Source organism: Muscardinus avellanarius (genome assembly GCF_963383645.1).
Source record: "Muscardinus avellanarius genome assembly, chromosome: 6".
Taxonomy (NCBI): domain Eukaryota; kingdom Metazoa; phylum Chordata; class Mammalia; order Rodentia; family Gliridae; genus Muscardinus; species Muscardinus avellanarius.
The window spans coordinates 67681321-67700409 of NC_137791.1; the positions used below are offsets into that span (position 1 = coordinate 67681321).

Genomic DNA, 19089 nt, shown 5'->3' on the forward strand with positions numbered 1-19089 from the left:
GGGCTGGGAGTGTACCTCGGAGGTACAATGCCCCTGGGTTCCATCCCCAGTACCACACACAAAAAAAGAAAAAATAATATTTAGCTTCACTATTGACATTTTTGACTAAAATTATATCATAATTTTCATATTGTAAAGTTTTTCACCTTTGGTAGAAAGAAATTTCACAATTTCTCATTAAATTGAATCAAAATAAATTAGTATCGAATTATATTAAATTTATATTAGAAGTTTTTGATAAAATGATATAAATGACAGCCGGGTGTGGTGGCCCACTCTTCTAATCCTAGTACTGGGGAAGCTGAGACAGGAGGATCAAGGTTTGTGGCCAGCCTCAGCTACTTAGTAAGGTACTTTACAACTTAATGAAACCCTGTTTCAAAATAAAAAAATAAAAAATTGGAAGGCCGGGCGTGGTGGCGCACGCTTGTAATCCCCGCGCTTGGGAGGCAGAGACAGGAGGATCGCGCAGGTTCGAAGCCAGCCACGCGTGCTGGCTTAGGAGACCCTGTTTCCAAATAAAAAAAAAAATGTAAAAATAGGTCTGGGAGTGTAGCCCGGAGGTAGAAGGGCTTCCAGGAACCCCAGTACCACCAATAAATAAATAAATAAATAAATAAATAAATAAATAAATAAAATAAAAATAAAAAATTGGGCTGGGGGTGTAACTCGAAGACAAAATGTCCCTGGGTTCAATCCCCAGCAGCGCACACACACACACACGCACACACACCACACACACACACACACACACACACACACACATACACACACACTCATGAATGATACAAATGATAAAATGATATAAAACTGGCATAATTTAAGTAGAAAATTATTTTTTGGTTCATGGAGGCAACATATTAACAGTTGTTGCTTCTTGGGTATATCCAAAAAAAGAAATAAAAACTCATGAAATTGAAACGGAACAAAATTAACTTAGTTATTTGATCTAAATGAATGTTATTATTCAAGTGAAATCTATAGATGCATCTTTGCAGTGATATCATCTGAATGTTTGCATTACTACCCTAAAATTTGTATGTTAAAACCTAATTCCCAATGTTAAAGTATTAGAAGGTGGGCCTTTAAAAGTTGATCAGATCATAAGACTCTGCCCTTTAAATGAGATTAGTGCCCTTATACGAGAAACCCCAGAAAAACTAGACTTAGTCATCTTACTCATCAGGTTAGCTGATGACACAGATGAAATGGCTTTTCTTGGTTTTGAGCTTTGAACGCAGCTACCTTCTCCTACAATGGGACCCTGGCTCTTGCTTAAGAACACTCACAGGTGTACTACAAAGCTATTGTGTATTTAACCATGAGTTATTGCTAATTAATTATTGTACTCCCTAGAAAGTGCACTTTGAGATGATGATTGCATGTAGGAGATTTTTGAGTTGGGATGAGGCAACCATGCTTTTATAATCCCATGTCCGTCAGTCACTGAATGAAGACTGCTTGTGAAGAGGGTGTCACATTGCTTGAGGCAGCTATTTTCAGCTGAGGTCATCCCCAAAAAGGCTGAGAGGTCAGGGGCTTCTGCTCTCAGGCTTCCAACGTCTGGGGCAATAAATCTTTGTTACTGATGGGGATTTTATTGTATCACAGAACCTATAATACTGCCTTTGAAAACACAAAAGAATTTCTTCTATTATTTCTTTTTTCTTTTTTTTAACCAATATGCTGAAAAACAGTAGAAATTAAAAAGGCAGAAGTGCCTTGGGCCCACAAAAGTCATAATACATTCCTGAAACCCAGACAAAACTGCTTCTAGACATTCTCTTATATGATATAATACATCTCTTTATATAATTTGTCATTATTAGCCAGAATTCTATTACTTGTAAGCAAAAGAATGCCTAACAAATATAATTGAACTAATATGACAAAACAATTTAATGACAAAAATAACTAAGCAAAACATCAATTGCCAGCTTTGAATGGGCTGATTCAGAAAGGCCTTTCTGATACCTTTGGACCAAAACCTGAAGCCTGCAAGGAGCCCAGCCTAGTGAGGGTACATAGACAGACATTCTTGGCAGAAAGAATGATTGCCAAAGCATCAGGGCAGAAGAGGGTTTGGCAGGTTGAGCAACCAGTTCAAAGTGGAGGGAGGGGAACTGTAACCTTTGGCCATGAAAGTCAGATGTTTGAGGGCACTGAATAGAATTTTTTATAGTTATTACCTAAAATTCAAGCTTTTGGAAAGGTCCTGGTGAGAACATGGGAATGTAGGAATAGGGAAAGAGAGGGTACAGTATGTATCTGAGGACAGAAATTGACTTGCCAGGTCATGGCTAACATTCAATGATGTTTTTGTTGTTATTATTTAAGAGAAAAAGTTTCTTTCAGGAAACACTGAGTTTTTTTCTCCTATATTATGAAGACTACTGATTTTTATTTATTTATTTTTTGGTACTAGGGGTTGAAACTGTGAGCATGTTACCTCTGAGGTACACCCCTCAGCCCTTTTTTTAAAAAAAAGTTTCTATTTTTATTTAGCATCTTGCTAAGTTGCTGAGAGTCCCATAAAGTTGCTGAGGCTGGCCTTGAACCTGTGATCCTCCTGTCTCAACCTCCGAAGTAATAGAAGTGAGTTAATGTTTGTTTAAGAAGTTTCTGGAAAATCTTTAGCAAAATTTTTGGAAAGTTGCTGGAAAAGTCAAATATTTGCTTCCATTTTTACCTGCATGAAGATAAAGAATGAGAAAAACCACTAAAAAAATACAATTCCATGGACCAAGATTTAAAAAAAAATGACTCAAGAACAACAGGAAAACTTTCAGACATCAGTTGTCACTGTGCATTGCCAGTGATGCCAAATTGCAAATGTATTGCTAAATCGCTGCCAGTAATCACTAAGGAATTACAGAAAATGAGAGCGTGTGGTGTCATCCAGGGTTCGTGGTAGGAGACAGAAATGATTTCAGTAGGCAGAGATTTAATGTAATAAATCACTACCTACAAAGTCAGTTGAGGTCCTGGAGAAGTACACTTATTCCGGGCTTCCTAGAAGGACTCCCAGATGCTGGAGATCTGTTTCATTGGGGAAGTTCCCACCTCTTCATATTCTAGAACCACTAAGTTTCCCAAATACCTGGTCATAACTTAGCTTAGAGAATACTTGAGCTGGAGCTATAAACCTGTCGCTGCTGCTGACACTATTCCATCCTGCTATGGTCTGGAGCCTGGAGCCTGAGGCCCACTGTTGCCTCTGCTTCAGCAACTCACAGCCAGAAATCTGGAGAACACAAATCACTGCTTCAGAAGAAACCTCACAGCCCTTCCAGACTCAGCTTGCCAGCCCAGAGCTGTCAGATGACCAGTACCTCACATATGCTTTATAAACCTCTCCTGGGGAATTTTCCAGACTCCTGAGTTCTAGCTTCAAAAGTATGTGGGGATTGTACATTTAGTTCTAAAATCTCTTTAATACAGAAATATACCTTGCCAGGTGGTTAAATTCAGTAAGTCAGGCCGGGCGTGGTGGCCCACGCTTGTAATCCCGGCGCTTGGGAGGCTGAGACAGGAGGATCGCGCAGGTTCGAAGCCAGCCACGCTGGCGTAAGAGACCCTGTTTCAAAAATATAAAATAGGTCTGGGAGTGTAGCCCGGAGGTAGAAGGTTCTTCCAGGAACCCCAGTACCACACACACAAAAAAAATTCAGTAAGTCAAGCCACTGAAGGCCGCTCAAATGGAGACAGGCACACTTTTTATTTCTTTAGAGGGAAGAAAAAAATTGGAAGTGACAACTACTAAACTTGACATTAGCTAGAACAATACTCTGAGACTCGTTTAAAAAGTAATCAGTAATCACTGGGAATAAAAGTTTCATTAAAAACAAATTATATTAGATTGCTTATTATTTATGGTTATATTGTGTTTAGATTTTAACAAAGCTTTCCCCCCAGTATTGCATAATGTTATGGGACATACTTAAGCAATGTGGTCAGGATGGTGGTACCGTTGAATGGTTTTGTAATTAATAGAAAACCTGGAAATTTCTGATTAATAGATACATTTCTATTGTCATGTACACTGTAGGAATTTACACTTTATTCTACCCTGCACTACATGATAAATCCAATGAGGACATTGATTTTTAAAATAGCATTTACCATGATTGACTGAGTGCCCATGCTAGGTGAGCACTAGAGGTTCATTACTAAATCCTTTACTCCTTAAAACAATCTTGTCAGACACTGTTTTAAATATGAAGAAATAAATGCCAGAAAGCATATATATATATATATATATATATATATATATATATATATATAGTGCCCATAGCCACATATATACTAGCCAGCAGAACTGAGATTCACACTTAAAATCACTTCAAGGAAGAGTTACCAGAGGAAGGGAGAATTCCTAGACAGACTGATGACCCACCTGCTGGGAAGCCCCAGAGGATGGTGTTTCCTCAGATATTCCCCAGAAACTAGGGGTTGGCCTGTGTCTTGCAGGACCATGACAGTATATCAGAGTTTTTGAACTCATATGGGCAAAGCTTACTGAGCTATAAAAGTGTAAGAAATGAAGCAGCCATGCTGACCAAATATGGGCAATGCTGCTGCATGTGACACTCTCAAGGGGAGACTGGCAAGCAGAATGTTGATTTCAGAGATGACTCTGATCAGAATGCTGACTGGCTGCAGTCTGTGATGACTGCAATAAAGATACATCTGTCTGCCTCGCCGATCGGATGTCTGGACCTACCTAGGAGGATGCGTGCAAAATTTGTCTAACTCCTTTATATGCCTTTTATATGACTACTGTTCCTTTGTTTAAGGTATCTTGACAATTTTAGTTAAGTTGTTTTGTGGTTTAAGATTTAGTCATTCTCTTTAAGATGACTGACTGATTTTATTTGATAATTACTTAACTTCAGGAAGTAACGTGCATTTCCAAATTCACTATTGTACTCGTGCGTTGTTCATAAGATCCAGGTCCACTTGACTCTTTCCTTTACCAGCATTGCCAGTGGTAGATTGAAAAGAACAATCATTAGAACTCAAGTACCAGTGGTAACAAATGTAATGACAGTGTAAAGTTTTAAGAAGATAGTGTTCTCAATTAACATAGGCTCATGGTGAGTTGACAGTGTGTGATGTCATTGTCAAAGAAGCCAGGGTAGACGTAGCTGCATTAACAATATGAGAGCAGGATTGCTGAATCAATGAGCATATGAATGTATGAAGAACTTGGAAGCCTTAACTAAATCTTCAGTGACTGCAAGTTTGAGTAACAATGTTTTTTTTTTTAAGTCAGGGTCTGTGTTTTCGGATAATATGGACAGACTGGGATATATAAATAGGAAATGACAAGAGGGCATGGGACTAGAAACCACATTCTAACAAATGATGGAAGGATACTGGTGATATTTTGACTAGTAAAGAAAACACTTAGGGAAAATTAATAGAGTCGCAGGAAGAACTTTTTTCACTTTCTCATTTGATCTCCAGGCCCAGCCTTGGGTCTAGAGAAACAGTATCATATGTTTAGATGATTTTCTCAAAGAGTGGTAAATTATCCTTCTTCCTTTGAAAGATTCTCACATTAGCAGTCTTTATTTCTGTCTTAGTGTGTAAGAGCTGTTATCTGAGGTTCTGAAATCTGAGATTACATACTTATCTTTGAACTTTGTTACTCTTAATGAGTGTACTTTGATTATTAATCAATCTGTGCTTTCATTGGCAATTAGTATCATACCTTAAAAACTGGCTCCTATGCTCACCATGAGGCAAGGCCAGGGCTGGGGCCTCTGAGGCCGGGATCGGAGTCTGCCAAGGGGTTAGGCCGATGCCGGGGCCAAGGGCCGGCATCGGAGCCTGACAGGAGGCAAGGCCACTACTGGGGCCTCCGAGGCTGGGGTCGGAGCCTGCCGAGGGGTTAGGCCAGTGCCAGTGCCAGCGAGGCCAGGATCAGAGCCTGCCATTAGGCTAGGCTGGTGCTGGGGCCTTCGAGGCCGGGATTGGAGCCTGCCGAGGGGTTAGGCTGGTATCGGGGCCAGCAAGACCAGAATTGGGGCCTCCCATGAGGCAAGGCCGCTGCTTGAGCCAGTGAGGTCTGGATCAGTCCACTGGGTAGCCAGGCCACTACTGGCGCCGTCAAGAGTGGGATCGGTACTTGCAACGCAGCATGCACAGAGAAATATCGCAGAAAATAAAAATCAGATGCTTCCCCTAATCAGCAAAAACTAGGAGGAAAGGGGCAACAGAAATTGGTCGAACTATAGAAAGGGCCCTATAGTGAAGCAATAAGGTGACCAATTAGAGGGTATGGAATAGTGGAGGATGGAGCCTCTTTAAAACGCAGGAGGTACATAAACAAATGTGTCAAAGTTAATCACCAAACAAGCATGGGATCGAGGGAGGGGGAGAGAATGGGATGGGGGCTGGATGAGGGCTAACTGGATGATGTGTGCTTGTATATCCTCTCAAGTCTTGTATTCCAATGTGATATATGATTACAATGCACCAATTAAAAAAATAAAAAATTAAAAAAAAAACTGGCTCCTGTGACTGGGAACAGAATGAATATGTATTTAAAATAATCAAATAAAATTATGGGTTTGTATGGCTAGAGAAGATCCAATATTATACTTTAGAATATGGAAAATTCAAGCCCAGTGAGATAAAATACTTGCCTTGGTCCAGTGGCCTGTGAAAAATTTGCCCCTCCCCCAACTCACTGATGACATTTTATACTGCATTGTTATAAGATGCTCCCTTTCATTCCTCCCTTCTCCTTCTTCTCTCCTCTTCCTCCTTCTTCTAGTTCCTCATGTTTTTTCTTATGGTCTGATTAGCATGTGACCTGAGAATAATGGTATCTATGTAGGATTCCAAAATAGTATATTTTTTAAATTCACATGCCCAGGAAGGTCGTAGTTCTGAGGTTCCTTTGTTCTTAATTCTCGGTTGCTCTTGAATCTCCGCAGTGCTGCATACGACGCTGTCCTTGACAGAAATGTGGCTATTAAGAAGCTCAGCAGACCGTTTCAGAACCAAACGCATGCCAAGAGAGCTTACCGGGAGCTGGTTCTCATGAAGTGTGTGAACCATAAAAACGTGAGTTTCATCGTTATTTTTGAACCACTGGCAGCAGGAAGCTGTGAAATCAAGGGTAGAATATAAGAGATGATTTGGGTAGAAAAGGCTTCCTCTACTTTGCAGTTTCTGCCTCTTTAGACTGTTTATCTTGCCCATATGCTACATTTGATTTCATTGTCCTCATGGTCCTTCCTGCTTAAGAATCATCTAAAAGCCATATGGCCTCTAGGAGATGAATTTGATAGAAATGTCCCTGTTATAAAATTAACCTTATTTGCTTGCCTTGCTCCAAATTAACCAGAAAGCTTTATGCTTTTCAAAAAATCAAAACAAACTCCCAAACAAAACAACCCCCTCCAAATCCTATAGAACAATGTTTCTTCATAATTAAAATTTAATTTTTATTATTTATTTATTTATTTATTTATTTAGGGGTGGTACTGGGGTTCCTGGAAACCCTTCTACCTCCGGGCTACACTCCCAGACCTATTTTTATACTGTTTTATTTGGAAACAGGGTCTCTTAAGCCCCAAGGCTGGCTTCGAACCAGCATGATCCTCCTGTCTCTTCCTCCCAAGTGGGGAGATTACAAGCGAGCGCCACCACGCCCGGCTTAAATTTAATTTTTAACAGGTGAAGATATGAACTTATTGCTCTATCTTCTCTGTGTTTTTGCTAAGTCTGGCAGTGGCCTCCAACTGTCCTGTGTACACATTGTGTGTTGGCATGTTTGTTGTTTTAGGGTTGGGCAAACAGGTATGTATTTGTGTAGTACTTCAGAATGGGATCATTAGGAACATTTCTCAATGGAACTCAGCAGGGTAGACTATTATAAGTTTGTTCGCCTAAGAGTCTTTGTTTCTTCACTTGCATGAAAAAGTCTCTAGAATTCTTCCATTTCTTCGTAGTAAGGTGAAATGAGATAATTATTTGTATAATTAGTATTCTTAACAGTTAAATTATAATATATTTTATTAAGCATAGTTTTTATAAATATGTAATAAAAATAAGTTATAAGCAGGGTGTGGTGGTATATGCCTGTAATCCTAGAACTTGGAAGGCTGAGACAGGAGGATAGCAAATTCAAGGGCAGCCTTAGCAAATAGTGAGACTCTTTATCAACCTAGCAAGACTTTGTCTCAAATATAAAAATAAAATAGGTTTGGATGCGGTAGAATGCCCCTGGGTTCAATCCCCAGCAAGCACAACACCACACACACACATAACACACTAAGTTGTAAATTATAATAAATGAAACTAAACAATAATATCAATAACTCCTTACAAAATTCTTAAATATAAAAATAATAGATAATATATGAAATTATCCATATATTTTTATGAACAAGGGATCTTGTTGTGTGGCCGACAATCTCCCAGTGGCACCGAGAAGAAGCAAATGTATGACTTCTTGACTGAAAGATATTTGTGGATCCAAGCCCAGTGAACAGTGCGATCGCTCAATGACTTTTAAGTCAGGTTGTTTTTATGCTGTTGAGTTGTTTGAAACCAATGACATTTTAAATTCAGTCATTTGACATGTATTTTGAATGAATGAAATGTGCCAGGAATAAATCTATACTCCAGCTGCTGAGAATTCTGCAGGAAGAAAACTGGGACATATCCCTTTCATGTGGAGCTTGGGTTCTACTGGTGAGAGAAAGGCAATCCAAATATTTTAATACACAAATGACTACATGTCAGAGAGTGATACATGCTATTAAGTTAAATAAAGCAAAGAAAGAAGATAGACATTGCTTGTCAGTACACAGTGAGCAGGGTCACCCTTTCCAATAGGTTGAGCAGGGAAGGCCTCACTAAGAGTGAAATATCGAGGTATTTATTCATCACTTATGTGACCATCAAAGAATGTGAGACATCTAGAAAGTGATAAAGGAGTGAAAGAAAAGATAATTTTAAGAAGAGTCACTGTACCCATTTGTCCTCTTAGTATGTTAAATAAAGGCAGGGACAAGATTGACCACATGACCAGGGCAATATGTTTTTATGGTAGTAAAATGGATGAAACAAATCATGGGCAATGGAAAATAGTAGGATACATCAATGAAGCAACTGTATGGAAAGCTTTCCATACATATATCTATATTTTCCCAATCTTCCTTCCAGTCCCTAAACACATTGCACAGAAAAGCGCCAATTACTTGGGAGATACTCTCTGGCATAGCTTGACATGGTTTGAGTGTGTTTCTCAGTGCTTTCCTATTGGAAGCTTGGCCCCCAGTGTGGTGATGCAGGAAGTGATAGGACCTTTAAGAGGTTGAGCCTTAAGAGAGGTCCTTAGGTCATTGGGAGATGTGCCTTCCGAGGTTATTAAGATATCCATAATGAGACTCCTCAGCTTTCATAAGAATGAATTTAAGAGTGAGCCCAAGGCCTGAATCAGTCCCTAGCTTACTATTTTGAGATGTGGTTTCTTCCTTGCACACATGCCATCTGCTCTAAGATCTTCTTCAGAGGTGAGCTGATATTGGTACTATTCCCTTGATCTTTCAGAACTATGATCTAAATAATCCTCTATTCTTTATAAAGTTAGCCTGTCTCAGGTATTTTGTTATTATAACGGAAAAGAGACTTATATACTTCTTATTTTAGACTGAAATAAAAGGGAATCATATCAATAACACCTTACAAAAGAGTTCCAAGTTGCAATGATGATTTTTAAATGGTATCTTTCCTGCTGTATTCTTTTTAGGGGGGTATATATATTTATGTATATAAGACTTCAGAAGTGAAATTTTTAATAGGAAATTACTCATAGGCAATTGTGAATTTTATACTAGTACTTACAATAGTAATGGAAAGAAAGTTAATGTAGAACTTTATATGTTGAAAGTAAAGAAAAAACAGTGAATTAATTCCATTAAATCTCTAATAACAGTGAAGAAAATCCATTTAGAAAGCAAATACTCAATTCCAGGAATTGATAATTGATGTGACTGTGGGGCCATCATAGACATTGGTTCTCATCTGTGCCTCCCAAGATGCTAGAATGAAAGAACTTAAGTTCCTACTGAAAACTATATAATTGAAGATGGAATACCTGCAATCATATATTTTTAAAGACAAGATTTTAAATTAGTTGTTAGTAGGAATTAAAATTTATAAGGGAGAAAAAAAGAATGAAAGAAAATCTAAAAGGGAAATCTTAGAAGGTAGAGATTATAAAATAAAGGCATAAAAGAGAAAAATAATAACAAACAATAAGAAATAGATTTGAGAAGTTACCTTTTAAAACAATAATACTGAAATTTTAAAAAATTTTATTTTCTAGACTGATTTAAATTATTTAGATTATTTGTTCACTGAATGATGGAAGTAGCCTTTTTCTATTTTTAAGGGACATTTGGGTGAACATGCAAACTATGTACAATCTCCAGTGTTTTTATCTAAACTAATACTGAAATGAAATAAGTTGCTTTATGAGATAAAGTATTAGGGAAACAGACAAATGAAAGATATATTACATAGACTTTTGTTTAATACTCACTACAACTAAGTGTACAGAATTAATGAACACTATAATTAAAAGTTTTGAATACATTTTTGTTCCATATCTGTTTTTCCATTAAAGTTGCTGCTATATAATATATCACCTTGGGTTTTCGATGTTATAACCATTGTCATATATATGTATACTAGAAAATATTGGACGGGCTTATGATTTCTCAGTAATTCCTCAACAAATGGAAAAACATTCCACACAAGTGACTGCATCTCTCAGGTGTTTAGAATTTTTTGTTTTCAATTACTTTATATATTTCTGCACCACTTATGAACTTTACTAAAATTCATTGATTCGTACTTTGAAGCTGTTTAAATCTTGAACTTATATTTATGCCGTTTTGTAAAATGGTTGCAACTATCTTGTGAGTAGGAGATTGCTACCTATATATTTTTATTTTCATTTCTCATTGGCACATTAATAAAGAATACTTATATGGAAATATGTTGAGTTATTTATGTCTCTAATTTATGAGGGACTGTGATCACCAACATTTAAATTACTTATTCTAAAAGGTAAAATTCTTTATTAACTGATAGATAAAGTAATTAAAATAGGAAACAAAAAAGTTTAGAAATGAATTTAGGAAGTTTTTCAATGTTTTATGCTAAATTAATCACTGCTAATGTTTAAGATATGCCTTTCCCCACAATCACCATTGGAAAAATAGTTTAAGTACTATTTGAGGGTGAGATAATTTTTTTTAAATTGAAAACTACAGTAGCCATATAAAAAAACACTTGAATGAGAACACTACTTTGTGCATATGGAGGAAAAGTCTCATCTTCCTAAGTCGTGTTGAAATTTGACTGCTGCCTTTGTCCTCTCATGTGACTTTGCCCCCTTTTTGTTATTGAAGCACTTTATAGCTCTTTGTCCTACCAGAGAGAATCACACAAAAGCAGTATAAGTGTTACATCTCTGACTCTTCATTCTGTCCAAGAACATGAGCTTTTTAAACTGTATCATTAACCTGAAGACAGATCACATATTCTATGAGAAAGCCTAGAAAACTTCCCCAACCTCTCTATTTCCACCATAATTTTATAGACTTTAAACTTTCAGTTAGAATAAATGCATGCTTAAATATTCTTCCAAAATAATTTACTCTTTTTTCTTTTTCCCTTCCATGATCTGTCTTTTAGATTATTAGTTTATTAAATGTCTTCACACCCCAGAAAACCCTGGAGGAGTTCCAAGATGTGTAAGTAACAAAACTTATGAAGAGAAGGAAGTTGTGAGTACAGTACTCACTCAAAAAATAACTAAAGGGGAAAAGCCAAAGCAATAATGAGAGAGAGAGAGAGAGAGAGAGAGAGAGAGAGAGAGAGAGAGAGAGAGAGAGAGAGAAGTCATGTTCTTGACTCCATAAGAAAGGCTTACGTCGCCGGGTGTGGTGGCGCACGCTTGTAATCCCCGCGCTTGGGAGGCGGAGACAGGAGGATCGCGCAGGTTCGAAACCAGCCGTGCTGGTGTAAGAGACCCTGTTTCAAAAACATAAAATAGGTCTGGGAGTGTAGCCCGGAGGAAGAAGGGCTTCCAGGAACCCCAGTACCACCAAAAAAAGAAAGGCTTACGTATTTACTTCTTTACTTATTTATCAGTAACTGAATTTATGAACTTTCCAACAAAAGTCAATTCACTTCAAGAAATATTAATAAAAGGGACATGATAAAATTATCTTTATTCTTTATATTTTTGCAGTACCTTTGATTTTTTTCTATAAAAATAAGCTATCTAAAATACAGCAGAAATTAGCAGAGAAAGGAAAATAATTTCCCAACATATTGTCTTCTTTAACACAGCTATATTGCATGTAATAGAATTAGCTGTCCTAATTTTTTTCTTATTTGTAATCATAATATTCAGAAAGTAGTTGAGGGAAAACAGAGAAAAGTGGGAGCAAGATAAAGTTATAAAATTATAGACACAAACCACACATTGATAAGTGGTGCCTCCTCTAAGAACCTGGTGGTAGAGTTACTAAAGTTGACATACACGCAGTACTCGAACTTTTTTATAGTGTTGATCTGGTCAAGATAGAGCAAGGAAGATCAGAAAACCTTCAGGTGTAGTAGGGGATTTTAAATTGATTGAAGGGTTTTATAAATTTTGTGATCTGAAACCAACATGCGGATTTCCCTTCTAGTTACTTAGTAATGGAACTGATGGATGCCAACTTGTGTCAGGTGATTCAGATGGAATTAGACCATGAGCGAATGTCTTACCTGCTATATCAAATGCTGTGTGGCATTAAACATCTCCACTCTGCCGGGATTATTCACAGGGTAAGAACACTTACTCTACAATTATAGTTAAGAGGTTTTGGGAAAAGAAAAAGAACAACTGCAGATTATCTTCTTTGTGCAGGGGGACCTGGTCAAACACAAGTTCTTCTCTCTTTCCTTTTAGAGCAGAATTAGCACATTGCTCACTAACGTGTCAAAGGAACTTTTTTCTATGCTTCAGTTGACTTTGTTTGACATTCTGTTTCAGTCCATTGAGAATCAGCGTCTGAGAAGCCTCACATGTTCTCTAGCTCTTTGATTGGCAGAGGTCATATGTGCAGCCAAAACAAGACAGTTCATTTCCACAGTTCGTGTGCGGCAACATAAAGACAGTTACCCAGATCTTTTACTCTCTGGGATCTAGAAGGGAAATATGAACCGAAAGGTTCATGGTGCTCTCAAAGAAAACCTAAGAGATGCTAATATGTTGTTACTGTTTTTTTCTAAAACTTCTTCCTAAGATGAGCTTAAATAGTTAAACTGATAATATAATCCTCTCCAAAAGGCTATCTGAGGATAGTTTTAAAACCTAAACCTAGTTGTAAACCTTTTTGTAGCAGTAATTGCATACCATACATAGGGCTCTGCAGACCAGGGGGCCATCGGTACAGTTGCGAGACTACTATGTTGATTGAGTTGATGGAGATGGCAAGTTTCACTGGACACTGGCTTTTAATTTCTTCCCTTCTTCCTATTATCAGGATTTAAAGCCAAGTAACATTGTAGTCAAGTCTGATTGCACATTGAAAATCCTCGACTTTGGACTGGCCAGGACAGCAGGCACGAGCTTCATGATGACTCCGTATGTGGTGACACGTTATTACAGAGCCCCCGAGGTCATCCTGGGAATGGGCTACAAGGAAAACGGTAGGGATGCTTCTGAAACCATGAAGAAAACAGTGTATGCTTTAGAGAGCCAGGAGGAATGTTCTTCTTCATATAGTTGAGTTTTCAAAAATAGAGCTGCCAGCTTTCATATTCAGTTAAAAAAAATACTGCCAGGAAAAAAAATCACTCATTAAAAATGTGAAGGATGTTTCTGAGAAGTAAGCTTTGCAAGAAGAGCACTAAAGTGTTATAGCTATAAAGAAGAGTAAATGGAGTCTGATTAAACAGTCAAGTGGATACTGATTAGCACACATGCCATAGCTATTGAAACAAATTGCTATTCCAGTTGGAGCTCAGCTCAAAGAGTGAAAACAGGCAGAAATTTATGTCATTTAAACATTTGGCTTTTGTGTCATATCTTAGATTAATGACGCTAGTCCTAGGGAAAAAAAACCAACAAAAAGATCACTAATTCTTCAAGTGAGATCCTTTACACGCACTCAATGAATAGTAAAATCAGAATAATCTAAATTATTCAAGTTGGAATTATCTAAATTATTCAAGTTTAGGATTTATTTAATACCTTCAACTTCTCTGTAACTATTGAGGGTAGCAATTGTCTAGTAAAATTTTATAAATTTCAGGCTCCATAGAAAGGAAAATATCAGAATTTACATTATTATATTCATAAGGAAAATCTGGTATACATGAGCACTTTAAAATAAGGCTGTCACCTGGGTACACTATGTATAATCCCAGTACTCAGGAAGCTAAGAAAGGAGTATTGCAAATTCAAGTCCAGCATCAGCAATTTAGCAAGATTCTGTTTCAAAACAAAAAAATAAAAGCGGCTAGGGGTGTTGCTTAGAAGTAGAAAGCTCCTAGATCCAATCTCTAGTACTACAGAAAAAAAAAGGAAGAACATATAAAGACTATTAAAATATATTCAAATTATTATTTTTTTTTTTTTGCGGGTCTGGGGATGGTGGAACCCAGGGGCATTTGACCTCCGAGCTATACCCCCTGCCCTATTTTTTATTCTTTATTTTGAAACCGGGTCTTACTGAGTTGCAGAGGGCCTCACTAAGTAGCTGAGGCTGTCCACGAACCCCGATCCTCCAGGTCTCAGCCTCCCGAATGATGGGATTACAAGCGTGTGCCACCACGCCCGGCTTCAAAATAAATTTTGATTGATTAAAATGGAGAATTTATAAAATGCCTTCTTAGAAAGCACACTATATTATTTTGACCAGAATATCTCTTATAAGCAATATGGTATATTAACAACATATTCAATATATCTAATCTATTTAGAAATTAAAATAGTTTGAATTAAAATTATATATATGTTCACTGTGACTTTCATACTTGTTTTTCTATTCTATTTTATTATAAAATAAAATAATTATTTTATATAACTTATCAATTGTCTAATTGATAATTTATATCAATTAGACAATTATGCAAGATAACAATTAGACAATTGATGAGTTATATAAAATAATTATTTTATAATTTTATGTACAGACACTGTAGTATACTTTTATGAAAATTCTGTGGCCACTGAAGTTAAACAAAATTCTTTGTGTGCTTTCAGATTAGAAGACAGCCAATACATTTATTCATTTTTTATGGAGGTAGGGGAAAAGTTGCTTAAGAAGGTCAGGTTCACCTAGGTGGCCAGAGCCAGAGTTCTGGTACCTTTTGACTCAAAAGATCAATAAGACAATTTTCCCAAGGAACTCTATCCTTCATGCTCTTCACAAGTTATTTTTTTTAAAAAGCACAGAAGAACCAATTAAAGGAGTGTCAGAACTAAGAGTTCCAGTTAACAAAAATTCATGGTATATTTCAAGATGGCTAGAAGAGAGGATTTTGAATGTTCCCAGCAGAAATAGTTGACAAATATTTGAGATGTTGGATGTACCAGAGCCTGATTTGATCATTGCACATTATATGTATATATCAAATAACACACTGCCTCATTAGTAGGTCAATAAAATAAAAATGATGGAGGATGTACAATGAGCTTGGGGGTCTAAATTTGCCTATTCAGACTTCTCAGACCTTTTCCATTTAGACAGGAGGGACTCATCCCCTTCCCTCTCTCATTAGAGAGGCTGTAAGTTGCTGTTTGGTTCTCGGGCTTCTTTAGGTGCGTGGAGAAGGTGGAGAAGGTGTGCCTAGCCCCTGAGCTGTGCTCCCTCTGAGCAGAGAAGGTTATCATGCAGAAGAGCCTGCTTGCTCCCACATCAGGCATGCCCAGCTGTCCTGCGCACCCTGCCCTGCTTCCCTTCCCCAAGGAGCATTCAGCTTAATGTTCGTGCCCCAAAGTTCCCTTTGTCCTTAACAAAAGGCGAGTTGGAAGACGGTTATTGTTGGAGGACAAGGCGAAGCATGTTTGATTAACAAGTATGACAGTTGTGAAATGCATATACACATGTAACAAATTTTCTCACCTCTCATACATTTTTCACTTTACTCCTAGATGACTCCCTTATACCATGTGCTAATTCATCATATACTATTTTTCTCAAAATATTTGAAATAGAAATGATAACTAAATACATTAGAATTTATTTAGAAGGATAATATCCAAAAGAAAAACAATGTTTTGAATACCAGAGATTTGGGTTCTTCTACCTTTAAAGGATGGTTCTAAGCAATTTCTAGTTTCTTGAATTTGATTGGATATACACTTATTTTTGACAAAATAAAACTGCTCTCTTGTTGCCCTATTTAACATAACTATCAGAAAATGAAAAGAGCTACCTCCATGGGTTTATTAAAATTACTTGTCTTCATTTAGCAAATGATATTTAAAAAAAAAACCCTCTTGATGGCCTTATCTTTCACCTGCCACGGAGATACTTTTGGTTTAGCTCTTGCTTTTCCATATCATTGATGTCACCATTTTGTGGCACTAAGAGGTAATCTTCAGCATCCACAAAGTAATGTTTTTTTTAAACATTAATTTGAGTTCTCATACTAGTCAGTGTTTATACAATCATATATATTGCTGGTGTTAATTCGCCTTTTGGTCGACTTCTGGTGGGAGGTGAAACTTGTACCTTCTAATCAAACTGTTCTTTTCCCTCCTCCCTCAGAGGTCAGTAATCTCAGTTAACTCTGCTTTCCTCCTTTCTTCACTGCCCTCTCTCCTGTTCTAGTGGATATATGGTCTGTGGGATGCATTATGGGAGAAATGGTTCGCCACAAAATCCTCTTTCCAGGAAGGGACTGTATCCTTGTACCTTTGCCGCAGCTTTACCTGTTTTGTTTTCTCTCCCTTTAAACACGTAATGATTTTACCAGGAGAGTAAAGATAGAAGCAAAAAGTTGGGTAAGTGGTATAATTGTAATAAAAGAGTGATAATATCTATAATCTGACCAGAACTACAGACTACCCGCCACAGTGATTTCCCTTAATTGCATTTTCATTTAATGGCTTTTTCTCTTTTTAAAATACCTTCTTGCCTGTAACTCGAAATAGCAATGCTATTTTTCATAAATAACAGAGGCCACCAGGCTCCAAATGATTAAAATATAATTATCTTTATAATTAGCAAAATAAGTCACCTACTTGCAAGTTACTTTCCATTTTCCATTTATTCATTCTGCAGGATTTTCTAAATTTTTTTTTGCTTCTACAACATTTAAACATAATGATTTTTCCCTTACTATCATACTAAGCTTCTCTCTATGACTTCATTGATCTTAAATTATTCTTGACATTCTATCCAGTCTTAAATAGGTCAATATGGCATATTCTCCTCAAAACATGAACTTCTATGTCTAAAAATCACAATTATTATTCACACTGCCAGCAGTCGGGTGAGTTTAAAATAGGCTTCCCTTGCTTAACTTCAAAATGTGACATTGGAGGACATAATTGCTTTTTCCACCAAATTTAGAATTTTACAAAATAGTGTGGATTTAAATTTTACCACTGGGTCTTACAGTATATCCCATCAGAAATATCATAGTGAGCTATTGAGGAGTTGGAGTTATTAAATAAGCAGATATATTGTTTAACCAAAAGTTTATTCTTTAATAGAGGCACACATTGTAATAAGTGGACAATAAAGTTTACATATTAACTGGAGAATATACTTTAATAAATGCAGAAATATCTTGCCAACACAAGATAACACTGGCTAAGTCACTAGTGCAATCTAGTGCAAAACTGACCAGAATAATGCAAGGATAATTCAGCATATTTTGAAACTGGTGATAAGAAATATTCTCCATGATACTATTAACCATTTTATATGATTAAGAAAGCTTTATTAAGGAACATGTTTATTAGATAAGAAAGATTACAATTTTTATTTCAGTAGAAAAAGCAGGACAATAATACAAAAAAATGACCTAACTAAATAAGAAGTTGGAATCACTATAAACCTGCATTTCTATAGGCATTTATTCATTCTGCAGGATATTAATGAGATTTCTCTAAACGCCACTAGTAATATAAAGTAAAAATAACTTCTAGACCTTCCCTTCACTGTTCAATAGAGTTGACGTGTGCTGTTATCTATGAAATACATATCACTTTTTGAAGCTGTAAAAAGGTATATAAAATATATTATTAATAATTTTATACTGGTTATTATAGTGATATTTTAACATTAGGCTAAATAACATACATTGCTAAAATTAATCTCACTTGTTTCTTTATCTTCTTCTTTTTTTTTTTTTTTTGGTGGTACTGGGGTTTCTGGAAACCCTTCTACCTCCAGGCTATACTCCCAGACCTATTTTTATAGTTTTTTTTTGTTGTTGTTTTTTGTTTTGGAAATAGGGTCTCTTAATCCAGCGCGGCTGGCTTCGAACCTAAGCGATCCTCCTGTCTCCGCCTCCCAAGCGCAGTTATTACAAGCGTGCGCCACCACGCCCGGCTTCTTCATCTTCTTTTTAATGTGAATATTAAAAAAAAACCCAAATCCCACACATGGCTTGCATTTGTGATATCATTTCTTCTATTGGATAGTGCTGGTTCAGTAGTTGGGATAATGGCATGACAGCTTTTGATTTATTTGTAATCAATCTTAAAGGATTAAATTATATTTTTGCTTTAATTTCCTTTATCTGTTGCACTAAGTATCATTTTCACCATCAAGTATTACAGGACTACTTCAAAAAGTTCATTCCACTTAAATTAGTTATCTATAGTTTAGAGATCAATTATATAGCCAATGTAGTTGATTTGAATAATGTTAAAATTATTAATGTGGATTCACATTTAAATGAGCTGATCTTATTCCAAAGTAGGAGTTATTCTCTTTGTGCTCATGCCTTGGGGTATAATACAGTTCAAACAAACAAACAAACAAACAAACAAACAGGGAGCTCTCAGTCAATACTCAGGGGTAAATTGGGTGCCCTGTC

The 19089-nt window shown here is 36.7% G+C and overlaps 1 protein-coding gene across 4 annotated transcripts in view; it reads left to right on the plus strand.

Moving 5' to 3' along the window:
• The window catches only part of MAPK10 (mitogen-activated protein kinase 10), a gene marked incomplete at its 5' end in the record, with an annotated part of 141441 nt that overhangs the window by 52547 nt on the left and 69805 nt on the right, over window positions 1-19089 (plus strand). For 3 of the 4 annotated variants that reach the window (XM_080696998.1, XM_080696999.1, XM_080697000.1), the window contains 4 exons: window positions 6948-7077; window positions 11728-11786; window positions 12732-12870; window positions 13572-13737. In XM_080696998.1, coding sequence (XP_080553124.1) covers window positions 6948-7077; window positions 11728-11786; window positions 12732-12870; window positions 13572-13737 — 494 coding nt within the window. Of the gene's footprint in view, window positions 1-6947; window positions 7078-11727; window positions 11787-12731; window positions 12871-13571; window positions 13738-16868; window positions 16941-19089 lie in introns of all 4 variants that reach the window. The other variant, XM_080696997.1, reaches the window with a different exon arrangement.